General features: G+C 39.7%; 1 protein-coding gene across 5 annotated transcripts in view; it reads left to right on the top strand.

Moving 5' to 3' along the window:
- Nucleotides 1–13,147, top strand: part of PFKFB4 (6-phosphofructo-2-kinase/fructose-2,6-biphosphatase 4) — an 86,949-nt gene that overhangs the window by 64,498 nt on the left and 9,304 nt on the right. For all 5 annotated transcript variants that reach the window (XM_081315899.1, XM_081315898.1, XM_081315897.1 and 2 more), the window contains 4 exons: nt 1,330–1,434; nt 3,095–3,224; nt 3,791–3,853; nt 7,182–7,246. In XM_081315899.1, the coding sequence (XP_081172025.1) occupies nt 1,330–1,434; nt 3,095–3,224; nt 3,791–3,853; nt 7,182–7,246 (363 nt within the window). The remainder of the gene's footprint in view (nt 1–1,329; nt 1,435–3,094; nt 3,225–3,790; nt 3,854–7,181; nt 7,247–13,147) is intronic.

Raw genomic sequence — 13,147 nt, 5'->3', positions numbered from 1 at the left:
TAGGATGCTATTCTGTTATATGCAATGCTTGTGGTTTTTTGATGAAGAAGAAGATGATGATGATCTCCTGCAGCTTCCTGAAGTTTTGTGCCTATCAGACAAATCTTCAGGGCTTATTTCAGATGTATTATATTGTATTATACCTATTGCCTCTCACCATAAAACTATAATGTTAATTATCATATTATACTTTTAAAAAAGGTAAATGTTAGTTTGTTTCAGCAGTTTTAAAAAGTCTTTGTGGAAATTGTCCCTTCTTGTGACAGAATTACTTCCATTGTTTCTGAACCAATGTCAGGCAGTAAACTATTTTTATTTTTGACAACTATCCCTAATTTGAAGGGATGCTTTAAAGCTGAGGTTCAAATCAAAGTTTGTTTTAATCATTGTGTGAAAATAAAATGCTGGTTGTTCTGCCCTGATGTCTTATCAAATTGATTGATAGATTGAATTTATTTGCCGCCCATCTAGTCGTCAATTAGTTTTCAACCTGACAGTGACATAACAGTTTTTTAAAAAAATTTCTCATTTCAAATAATTCATTTTGAATGATAAATTGTTTTATTTATGCTGTTTGTAATGTGATTATATTTAAAATAGTTTTATTTGTTGAAATTGGCAGAAATCTGGGTTAAAATTCAGTGTTAATTGAAATAAACTCATTAAGAATTTTGAATTGAGTTTTGAAAAACATTAGTGCTAAAGCACCTGACAATAGCTAGTGTTTTTTTCTGTTGGTATTTGAAAAACTAAGCAGATTTAACCGATTAGATCAAGCTGGGAGAAGCGACTGTGTTGTTTCCATTTTCACGAGCCATTTTTTGTGATAGGGCTTCCCCCCTCCACACCCCATCCCAAGATTTGCTCAGCTCCAACAAGAAGCTAAAGGCAGATTTTTTTTTTACCAGAAGGTGTTTGGAGTGTTTGCTCTTAAGCAGGGTTTTGTTTAGTTTGGTATTGTTATTTTTATTATTATATAGTTTGCTTTAATTTTATTGTAGACCGCTAAGGCTTGGTTTGGACTATGGCAAGGTATCAATTTGTTTAGATAAATAGATAAATATTTCCATGAATTTAATTTTCATGAATTGAATTTCCATTTATGCAACTTAACTTCAGAATTCACAATGAGGAAGATGATAATACAAGTCAATTTACATAGGTTATCTCTCACTAAACATTAAAACATAAGACATAATTAGAAGCTGAAAGAATAGGCTTCCAGTGAATTCATGACAAAAGTGGCATTTCAATTCATAATCTTTGTGAGCACAGCCCAATTTTCTCGTCATTGTGCTTCATGAACTCTTATTTTCTTTGTCTTCATAGGGAGTCTGTGAAGAAATGACATACGAAGAAATTCAGGAAAATTATCCATTAGAATTTGCTTTGAGAGACCAGGACAAATACAGATACAGATATCCTAAGGGCGAGGTTTGTTAAATTTTACTTGTGCAAGCTTGAAGATGCAAAAGTCTTTTTGTAAGCGTTTCAAAAGAGAAATGTTTTGAAATAAAGGGAGTTTATTGCCTCTTTCTCATGAGGAAGCTTTTCTGCAACTTCATTGTGTTGTTGCTAAAGTAGAAACCAACTTCTCATTTATGTAGGAAATGCTAATTTACAGCAACAGCATTTTGTAACCTAAAAAGCTATCCTACACAGAGTTTAAATTTTCAGCAGGGCTGAAAGGTTTCTTAACCTAACCCATTTTGGAAAAGGAGGGAATAAATCTGTTTCCATTTTGGATTTTTGGTTCAGTGGTTTTGATGAGGGGGTAATGCTGGCCATCCTGCAGCAACACACCCAGGGCCCTACGGTGGAACGTGCATCAGCGTTTTCATGTGCTTTCTCTAAGTAGAGCAACAAATTTTAAAACCACATGTTTGGTGCTCAGTTAATTGCTTGTTAGCTTGCCCTTTTACAGGCTGCCATTAAAAGCCAAGCATTAATCAAAAGCACCGATAAAAGCAGCTGCTAACAGTATTTGTTAGAAGTGCAACCTGCCTTAAATCCATGTATCATGTGTTGGCTGAGTGATCCTAATGTTCAAAACACTGCAGGAATACAGATGGCATAGAGGCAGTGAAGTTATAATGGATGTTATGTAAGATGGAAACATTTTTGGAGCTGTTTGCTGATGGTAGAGAAAAAAGATGTGTGTTTTTCAGTCTTAATGACTACAGCTGGGTTAACTTTGACTATATACTGTTCACGTGTTCCTTAGCAAAGCAAAAATTTATGTTTTGGTAAAGCATCAGGATGTTTGCTGCCCTCCGCTTTATCAGTTGATCTGTTTACAGTAGCTTACTCAAACTTCTTTTGTTCAGCGTTTGTGGGTATGAAAAATACAGTTTCTTAAAAATTCATTTTGGTAGCAGAATTCTAGTTTTAGAAAACTCTCAGCAAGAACACGTTTCATTATTTTTAGATGAAAACAAGGTAAATGCTAGCTGTATCAATTACTCAGCTATTTACAAAGTTTCTTACACAGGGAAAAATAAATATTAAAGAATAAACATTGAAACAGACAAAGAATAAAGTGACAGAATCAGTCTGTAATCTTCTGCAACTCAAATTCTGTGGTGTGAAAACCATCAGAAACAGAAAAACAGGCACAGATTGCTTAGGAAAGTGGATGCAGAGAGGAAGAATGGATTTTGAAAATCATCTCATCCAGCTACGTACTTGGTAGTTGCCATTAATCTACCATTTGGATTTTAAGCACAGGACAATAATTAAAGGTTACAAAGAAGAATATCTCTGTAGGATTGGATCCAGACAGAGCATAAACCTCTCTAATATGTATTGGTGGAGCCTAAAGTAAAAATGCAGCTGCTTTAAACCACTTTTAATGAGTGGTTTCCTAAAAGCATCTGTATTTTTTTTCAGATTCACATGGAAGTTTTTAAAAAGATAGGCTTCTTGCTAAATAGCACATCTTATGTGAGATCAGAAGCGTTTGTAAATTATTATTTTAAAGAGTACACAGGTGGTACTATTTAATCAACCTTAGAGCAAATCAACTTTATAATAAAACTATTATAATTATTACATATATCCATATTATTGTGATTTTTTTCTATTGTTTTTCCAGTCCTATGAAGATCTTGTTCAAAGGTTAGAGCCAGTAATTATGGAGCTGGAAAGGCAGGAAAACGTGCTTGTAATCTGTCACCAAGCTGTTATGCGTTGTTTGCTTGCTTACTTTTTGGATAAGCCTGCAGGTAGGTACCTTACAAATGGCCACAGAGAACCTGAAGGTAGTCAATAGTAACTTTCATTTTGATACCAGATAATTGCAGTCAAGTGGTACATATCCTAAATAAAGACACCAATGCACCAGTAGTTCTCAACCTGTGGTCCGTGGACCCTTGGTGGGAAAGCATGATGTCTTCACGGGGTCTGTGAAGGCTTGAAGAAATGTTATGATTTAAATCTTGAGTTAAGTCTTGGTGGTCCGTGGTCATGTCTGTGGCCACAAAAGGTACTTAAAGAGTATCCATATTGAAAAGGTTGAAAACCACTGTTTTAGGTAGGTTAAAATATGTTTATTTATTCAGTGATTTCAGTTTATAATTTCTTTATTCTTTTGTTTGTCTGGCTAAGTCTTGGAATTTTATCCATGTCTGTTACCCATGGTAGCAGTGCTTGTGTGCTGTTTGGTTTTGACAAATGGAAGCTGTTCTGAAGATTTATTTAGTGAAGTGAGATACAAACATTAACTAGTAACCAACTTTACAGTCAATAGTGAGAAGATATTCTTTTGTTTATTGTATTTTTCCCTTTTCAGAACAATTGCCTTATCTTAAGTGCCCTCTGCATACTGTCTTAAAGCTAACTCCAGTGGCTTATGGTAAGATATTCAAATTTAAGCTAAGCAAATTAATCAACTTTATTATGAAAAACATTTCATTAGGTTACATCTATTAGTTTGTGTATCAAAACAAATCACTTGTACTTGTTAAGCAAGTCACAGTTTGCATTAAACTGTTCAGTTCACCATTAACCAAAATGTTTTAAAATAGACATTGCTTCTATTTTTCTTGAGGTAAAGCTGGGAATTTGAATACCGTAGATTCCGGCATATAAGACTACTTTTTAACCCATGAAAATCTTCTCAAAAGTCAGGGGTCGTCTTATACGCTGGGTGCTGAAAATTTAGGGACAGGGCTGGCTGGAAAACCTGGAGCGGATCTGCCATTTAGTCTGCGCAGGGAAAGCGGGACCAATTGGAGAAGAAGCTGCAGTCTGTGATTTTTTACAGGCTGGGGTCTGGGCGTCTTTCCTTCTAAAGTTGAAGACCAGCTGTAGTATATCCCAACTTGACAGGCAGGTGGGGAAGGCAGCAGCCAGAGCAGCTGCTTAGCTCTAAGGACACATTTGACTCAGGAACTGGGCGGGCTGGCTGGAAAACCTGGAGCGGATCTCCCATTTGGTCTTTTTTTTAAAAAATCCCATTTATATCCTGCCCTTCTCCGAAGACTCAGGGTGGCTTACAATTTAAAGCACAAATCAATGTGCTTAGCAATAGCCTTCATTCTGTGTATATGCCTGTTTATTAGGGCTTTCACACACACACCCCAAGCAGCATTATTACAAAGTCAGCTTATTGCCCCCAACAATCTGGGTCCTCATTTTACCTACCTTGGAAGGATGGAAAGCTGAGTCAACCTTGAGCCTGGTGGGATGCGAACCTGCACTAATTGCAGGCAGCTGGTTTTACTTAAAGCTCTGCACAGGGAAAGCTTTAGAGTGAATTAGGAAAAGTGAAAAAGTGAATTAGGAAAATAGGGAACGGTTGCTGGAATTGGGTATGTGTAGTTTAACGAAGAGAAGGGTGAGGGGTGACATGATAGCAGGGATCCAATATCTCAGGGGCTGCCACAAAGAAGAGGGAGCCAAGCTATTCTCCAAAGCACCTGAAAGCAGGACAAGAAGCAATGGATGGAAACTAGTCAAGGAGAGAAGCAACCTAGAACTAAGGAGAAACTTCCTGACAGTTAGAACAATTAACCAGTGGAACAACCTGCCTCCAGAAGTGGTGAATGCTCCAACACTGGAAGTTTTTAAGAAGAGACTGGCCAGCCATTTGTCTGAAATGGTATAGGGTTTCCTGCCTTAGCAGGGGGTTGGACTAGATGACCTCCAAGGTCCCCTCCAACTTCTTCTTCTTCTTCTTCTTCTTCTTCTTCTTCTTCTTCTTCTTCTTCTTCTTATTATTATTATTATTATTATTATTATTATTATTAATTATTATTAATTATTATTAATTATTATTAATTATTATTAATTATTATTATTATAGTTTAATCCACTTGCACTGTTTTATGTTTACATGTTTGATGACAAACAGCCTTATGTTTATAAGTGACAGTTTTCCTACTAAGCACCTGCATGTCATAAGCATTTGAATTAAAATTACCATATTAAAATCAAATCTGATGTTTTTTAATTTTTATTTGGTGTGCGTTGGAAGAGGGGTAGTCTTATACGGCGAGTATAGCCCAAACCCTATAATTTAACAGGAAATGTAGGGGGTCGTCTTATACGCCCAGTCGTCTTATACGCCGGAAAATACGGTAACTAGGTCCTGCCATACAACACTCTGGTGTGAATTACTCTATGGCCACTCAAAATGATTCACATAGCTTCCTTGGTTAATGTTGGCTTTTCTTTAGAAATATTTTTTAGTATTTTTGCAGATACTTGGACTTTAGTAAGCCTGTTTATTTCTCTGTTGTGTGTATTCCATATCTTCTTGTTTCAAAAAGATAGAATCCAAAAAGCTAATTGTTGACTGTAGTGGGCTGTTTCCAGAGTCTAAGAGCTGTAGCTGAAATGTAACTTTTAATATGATAGAATGGCAAATTATTAATTATAGGAAGGAATAGGCTACCAAAGAGCCTGAGTGATGAGGCAGATCATGGATATGCCCTTATTGTTTTATTAGTAATAATACAGAAATGGATGATGACTGCCTTTTAATTTTTTTTCAACTTTTCCATCTAGCCTGCAGTTGTCATGTAGTCTGTTGGAATCTCATTCAGATGCTAACCAGGCCTGACTCTGCTTAAGCTTACTTATTAAACCTAATTTTTACTTTGTGTCAGGTTATTTCAGCCTCCAGTGTGAAATGTGAAGCAAAGTTGTAATAAAAATAATTTTAAAGTACCACTTAGTCTAAATAAAAATCACCATTATTATTTCTTGTTAAAAGAAGAAGAGGGGGGAATGTGGATATTAAAATTTGGAATTTCTGAAGAAAACGTTTAAAAACAAGAGAGATGCTCCTGTAACTTATCAAATAAAAAGAAGCCTGTAGTGACATCTAGTGTCCAAAATGCTGCAGTTATTGCAGTTAAATGTATTACTGGATGTTAAAGGCAGGCTTCCCTTTTTAGAATGTCAAGATCTTCAGCTGGAATAAGGTTCAAAATTAAGCAAGGGCAAGCCACTGACTAATATATAAAACAAGAGCAAATCCCACTCCCTGTTTAGTACTGATGATGTTACCTAACTTGGTTAATGAAACATCTGCCACAAAGCTCAGAGACCACCAAAGATCCCACATAATCAAGGAATCTCTAGATAGAAAACCCACCCGGTAAAATTGAAGGACATGTGTGTTCAGCACATGGCTTAGAACAAGAATATATTTTCAGTATCAGAATTGAAATTGTGCTTACACCCAAAAAGCCACTCTCAATTTCCTTTCTCCAATTCCAGCAACCTGACTTAAAGGCATGAAAGCCTAATCATTATTTTTAGGGAAGATACTCAACATACTCTCAACATGCAATCAAATGTTTTACAATTCTTTACAAACCCCCCCCCCCAATGTCTGTCAATATGAATGTTGCTACAGTTGCTCAAAATTGCTATCCATGACTCTTAGGAGAAAGCTTGAAGTTGATTGGAAGGAGTAGTATATCTGCCACTTAGAACCTCTGAGAACCTCTGTTGCCTGAGTGTCATAGGAGCAAACTTTATAAAGCAACCTTACCTGAATAGATGCTACAAATGTTAACAAGTGTTAACCGGAACTATTTTTAACCAGTATTTGTACAAATTCCAGTATCCATTGGATATAAAAGGAAGAGGCTATTGTTAGGCTGTTGATATTGTTCTTTTTTAGTGAATAAAATGAATTTAAATACCAAAATGTTGACTTCTACCTACAGGTTGCAAAGTGGAATCTTTATTTCTAAATGTTGAAGCTGTAAATACACACAGGGATAAACCACAGGTAGGTCTTCTTAACAAATGTGAATTTAAAACTTTACAAGAAACTTGGAAGAAGTATTAAAGTAGAAAACCTGCCAGTAACAAAAGAGTTAAGCTCTCTCTGCCCTTCCTTAGCTAATTGCTTCTTCCAAGGTTAATTTTTTAAATGTACTTTTTTTATATAAAAATAAGGTAGCGGGAGAGCAGTGTTAAAAAAAAAGAGCTTAATTTATTCTTTGATTCCTGGAGTGAGGATTCACAACCATCCAGAGTTTCATATTTGGGAACACTGATAAGATAGTTTATTTGATTAATGGAATGTTGTGTGTTCTCTTTAATGCACTTTAATGATTTTTTAAAAGAATTCTGCATCAATCTCATGAAGATGTTAAAGATGTTATACAGGATTTCAGGGGTGAATGGCTTCCATACATGCCTATATCCCTCAATACAGTGTAGACAACACCTCTGTAGTATTCAAATACTGTATATTACCATTCAATGAGAGATTCCATTCTTTTAATATAAGGAAGAAAAGTTTTTAGATTTCTAGGAATAGTACTTTCTCTGTAAGCATCTTGTCCTGATCTTAATTTCAACAGACTCTGTTTTGCCTTGTGCTCTACTATAGCCACCCCTGACTAGGTTGGATGATCTGGGAGGGGGTTCACCAACCATTGTTCCCCTGTCATGGTCAGATCACTATCTCCTGCGGCTGGTCTTCTGTTATGCCACCCCCCGCCGCTGGGCTGCGGAACCGACCAGGTGGTTCCGCCCCAGGCGCCTAATGGACCCTGAACGGTTCCAGATGGCGCTTGGGTCTATACCCATCGCTCTCACCCACAGCCCAGTCGATGCCTTGGTGGATGCCTGGGAAAGGGCGGCTGCCGGGGCACTTGACTGTGTTGTACCCTTGCGACCTCTGACCCGGCGCAGATCCCGTTGGGCTCCATGGTTCTCTGCGGAGCTCCGGGAGATGAAGCGTTGGAGACGGAGTCTAGAGAGCGGTTGGAGGTCCAGCCGATCCGAATCTGACCGATTGCAGTTAAGAACCTTTATAAGGTCTTATCTTGCGGCGATGAGGACGGCGAAGTCTAATTACTTCGCTGCCCTCATTGCGTCCGCAGATAATCGCCTGGCCGCCCTGTTTAGGGTGACTCGCTCCCTCCTTAACCAGGAGGTGATGGAGGATCTCTTGCAGGGACGAGCCGAGGAGTTTAGTCATCATCTGGTGGACAAAATCGCTCAGATCCGGGCCGGTCTGGACTCTGACTGGGCAGAGTCTGACGTGGAGGAATCGGACGGTCTTGAGCATGTTATCTGGACTGAGTTCGATCCTGTTTCCCCTGAAGATGTGGACAGGATCATGGGGAGGCTGAGCACCACCACCTGTTTGTTGGATCCGTGCCCCTCCTGGCTGGTTTATGCGGCCCGGGAGGAGACACGAGGCTGGTTCCAGGCAGTAATAACTGCTTCTTTGAAGGAGGGTGTCTTTCCTGCCGCCTTGAAGGAGGCGGTGGTGAGACCCCTCCTCAAAAAGCCTGTCCTGGACCCGGCTGTTTTAAATAACTATCGTCCAGTCTCCAACCTTCGCTTCTTGGCGAAGGTTGTTGAGAGTGTGGTGGCGCATCAGCTAACTCTGTTCCTGGAGGAAACTGATTATCTGGACCCATACCAATCGGGTTTCGGGCCCGGATACAGCACGGAGACGGCATTAGTTGCGCTGGTGAATGATCTCTGGCGGGCTCGGGACAGGGGTTGTCCCTCTGTCCTGGTCCTATTAGATCTCTCAGCGGCTTTTGATACCATCAACCATGGTATCCTACTGCGGCGTCTCAGGGGGTTGGGAGTGGGAGGCACCATTTTACGGTGGTTCTCCTATCTCCTGGGCCGTTCGCAGTCGGTGTTGACGGGAGGGCAGAGATCCGCCCCGAGGCCTCTCGTTTCCTCAGGGGTCGGTTCTCTCGCCCCTCCTGTTCAACATCTATATGAAGCCGCTGGGTGAGATCATTCCTGGTTTTGGGGTGGGGTATCATCAGTGCGCTGATGATACCCAACTTTTTCTTTCCACCCCGAACCAACCCAGCGATGCCCTCGCCATGATGTCCCGCTGCCTGGAGGCGGTCCAGGTCTGGATGGGGAGAAACAGGCTTCGTCTCAATCCCGCCAAGACTGAGTGGCTGTGCATATCGGCATCTCGGGCTAACCAGACTATTCCACCTTTAACGATGGGGGGTGAGGTGTTACCCCCCGTTGATAGGGCTCGCAACTTGGGTGTCCTCCTGGATTCACGACTCAATTTTGAAGACCATATAGGAGCCGTGACCAGGGGGGCTTTTGCCCAGGTTCGCCTGGTGTGCCAGTTGCAACCCTATCTGGACCGAGATGCCCTACGCACAGTCACTCATGCGCTCGTGACCTCCCGTTTAGACTACTGCAACGCTCTCTACATGGGGCTGCCCTTGAGGACCACTCGGAGGCTTCAGCTGGTGCAGAATGCAGCCGCGCGAGTTGTGATGGGGGTTTCCCCGATACTCCCATGTAACACCTCTACTCCGCGAGCTGCATTGGCTCCCGGTTGCCCTCCGGGTGAGATTCAAGGTGCTGGTGATGACCTATAAAGCCCTAAATGGCTTGGGTCCGGGTTATCTGAGGGAACACCTGCTGCCGGCATCAAGCTCCCTTCGTCCAGTGCGCTCCCACAGGGAGGGTCTTCTCAGGGTACCGCCGGTAAGAGATTGCCGGCGGACAACACCCAGGGATAGGGCCTTCTCAGTGGGTGCGCCTGCCCTTTGGAACCAGCTGCCAGTGGAGCTTAGGACTGCCCCCGACCTCCGTTCATTCCGCCGGGACCTGAAGACCTGGCTCTTCGAGCTCTCTGGCCCAGGCTGAGAATTTTAATTTTAATTTTAACCGGGGTTTTATTTGTTCAGGGACGGATATAATTTTTTTAACTGTTTTTAACTTTTGTATTTTGTGTTTTAATCACCCTGTAAACCGCCCTGAGTCCTTCAGGAAAGGGCGGTATATAAATATAATAAAATAATAAATAAATAAATAAATAAATAAATAAATAAATAAATAAATAAATAAATAAATAAATAAATAAATAAATAAATGTCATGTCAAATATCACTGCAGTAGTTCAGTTTTCAGTATCTGTATGTTTTATGTGAAATGTACTACATTATTTTAGAATTTTTTTTTGTTATCTAGATTTTGAAAGCCATCTCTTGCTCATTCTAGAACAACAGCTGCAAAGATTTTTGTGTTCCGCTAGTTTGAAAGCTTATTTTTGATATTAAAATTCTGGAAGAAATATAAATTCATAGGCACTCTTTTTTAATGCAAAATAATGGTTATTCTCTCTTTCTCATAAACGTAGACGCATATCATTGTTTAGTGATTGACTTCAGTTTGTGTCTGTTGGGTTTATATGAAAAGTCTCATCTATTTTACCCATGCACCCTAAAATGAGAGTGGAAGGCTTTGCTAACAAAAACAAACACAATTTTGACTGAGTTACAATGTCATACAAATGTTTCTGTATGTAGCATTACTGTACATGTTTTGATTCTGAGCTATGCTACCAGTACTACGATTTACTACTAGGTCCATATAGTCAAAATATGATTCGTTTAATTTTGGTTTAATTACTATGTGAACAAGCACTTGTATTTAGTATCCCTTAGCTCGTGGTTGGACATCTAGTAGTTTGTTCATTAAACCAAAATATAGTTTAATAAAATATATGAACCTAGTCAGTAAGACAGGACACCATCATTGTACTCTTGTCCCATTGGCTTCAGTGGGAATCAAGTATATCAAGCTAAATTAATAGGAAAATGGAGAGAGAGAATAAATACATGTATCCATAATAGTGTGTTCAATATGTATTTTCATGTGTATTAATTTTTTAAAAAGTTTCAGAAAAAAGAATATTCAGAAGCAGAATTTTTCTTTTAAGTACATTAATAAATACTTTAGGGAACATTGATGATCACAACTGCTTTGGTTCAAATGGCTTGTTAGCTAGTTTATGTCAGTTAAAATAGTTGTTTGTAAAGGAAATTTGTAACTGAATTTTTCAGTGTCAGTAATAGAGTTCCATAAAACAAATGGAAATTTTATCTGTGATATAAGTTATCTTGTATTTTTCTAGAAGTCCCCTTTTATCAAAATTACCACAGTTTTTGATTACACAGTGCTCTTATAGTATTGTTTAAGTTGGAATGGATTTGCTCATTAATTGAAGTCTTTTAGTAGGCTAAGTAGTATAACAGTATTCCTTTTAATTGTTGATTGTTTTAGTAAAGGAATTACTTTCTTCTTCAATCTTGAATTTCTTTCTGTGCCTTTGGGAAATGGCTAGGTATAGACCAATACACAGAAATTATGCAGCAGCCTTTTAAGTTGTCAGCCTGAGCAGACCAGCCAGTGCTATGGGACCGTGGGCATAGGTGAAGTGGTTATGCAAGGGCATTGGGAAATGACCATGGAAGCAAACAGGGGGGCCCTGTCAGCTTTCTGGATATGCAGTTCTTTGGTACTTTGAGAAGAGACACTTTGGGAATGCCTTGCACAGCCTTCCCAGTGACTATTTTTTATGTAAATATAAACATCTTTGCTTATTCTGTAAGGGTAAAACTTCTGTTCATTTTCATTGTCTCTTCATATTTCTCATAGAAATGACAAAATGTTTGGGGGGAATTGTCATTGCCTATTTGTTTATGGTGGCAGTGTCTTAACTTGCATTCTTTGATTTGATACTTAAGAATTTTTGCCAAGATTGATCACATTTTTGTCTATTCTTAGGGACAATTTCCCCATGTTTTTGTGGCATGATTTAAGTGTGCATAGCACGACACAAGATTGATTTGCATTAGAAATTTAGCTCTCTAGTATATGAGAGGTTAGAAAGACAAAAATAAATCAGCACTGAAGGCTTTTATTGTTCTTCATTGGTTTAATTTATGTATAAAACTTTTATAAAAGTCTACACATTTTAGCTTGTGGAACCTGAGGAAGTGGACAAATCCATCTCAGCTGCTAGTTCAGCCACTTGTATATTAGGTTGCCCTTCCTGACTCATTAAAGTTGCATGGGAGGAGATGGGTGGTAATTAACTCCTCCTTGAAAGAGGGAGGGGTTCCACCAGCTCTTAAAGAGGTGGTGCTACACTCCTTCCTCAAAGGATCATCACTCGACCCAACCAAGCTGGATACTTTTTGCCCAGTTTCCAACCTTCCCTTCTTAGGGAAGGTGGTGGAGAGAGGGGTAGTAGGGCAGCTGCAGAGGACCTTGGATCAAGCGGATTATCTAGATGCTTTTCAGTTGAGATTCAGGCCCAGGTTTGGGACTAAGACTGCATTGATTGTGCTCATGGATGACAGGAGTGGGATAGAGGTAATGCATCCATCCTGGCTCTTCTTGACCTCGTGGTGGAATTTAATATGATCAATCATGGTATCTTTCTTGGGTGGCTCAGGAGTTGGGGTTAGTGGCACTGTGTTGTGCTCGTTCTCCTCCTTACTCCAGGGTCAGTTTCAGTCGGCATGGTTAGGTGGGAAGAGAACCAGGCTGCAGCCCCTACTCTGTGGGTTGCATCAGGACTTGGTTTTCTGTCTTTTCCTATTTAACATTTACAGGGTGAGGTGATCCATCAGTTTGGGGTGAGACATCATCAATATACAGATGACACCCAGCTTTATATCTCCGCTCCAGTCCCCTTGACTGATGTTGTGAACATTCTAGTTCCAGTGTCTGTAGGCTGTCTGGGTCTGGATAGAGCTCTGATTCAACCGTTTTTAGATGGAGAGGCTGTGGGTATTTGGACCCCTCTTGAGACAAGGTTCTTCCATCTCTAGTTCTGGATGGGATGGCACTACTCCAGGCAGACCTGATGCACAATTTGGGGGTGCTC

Source organism: Vipera berus (assembly GCF_964194415.1).
Source record: "Vipera berus genome assembly, chromosome: 2".
Classification (NCBI taxonomy): domain Eukaryota; kingdom Metazoa; phylum Chordata; class Lepidosauria; order Squamata; family Viperidae; genus Vipera; species Vipera berus.
Note: the sequence above shows the minus strand (reverse complement) of the source record. Positions and strands in the feature narration are given on the sequence as shown.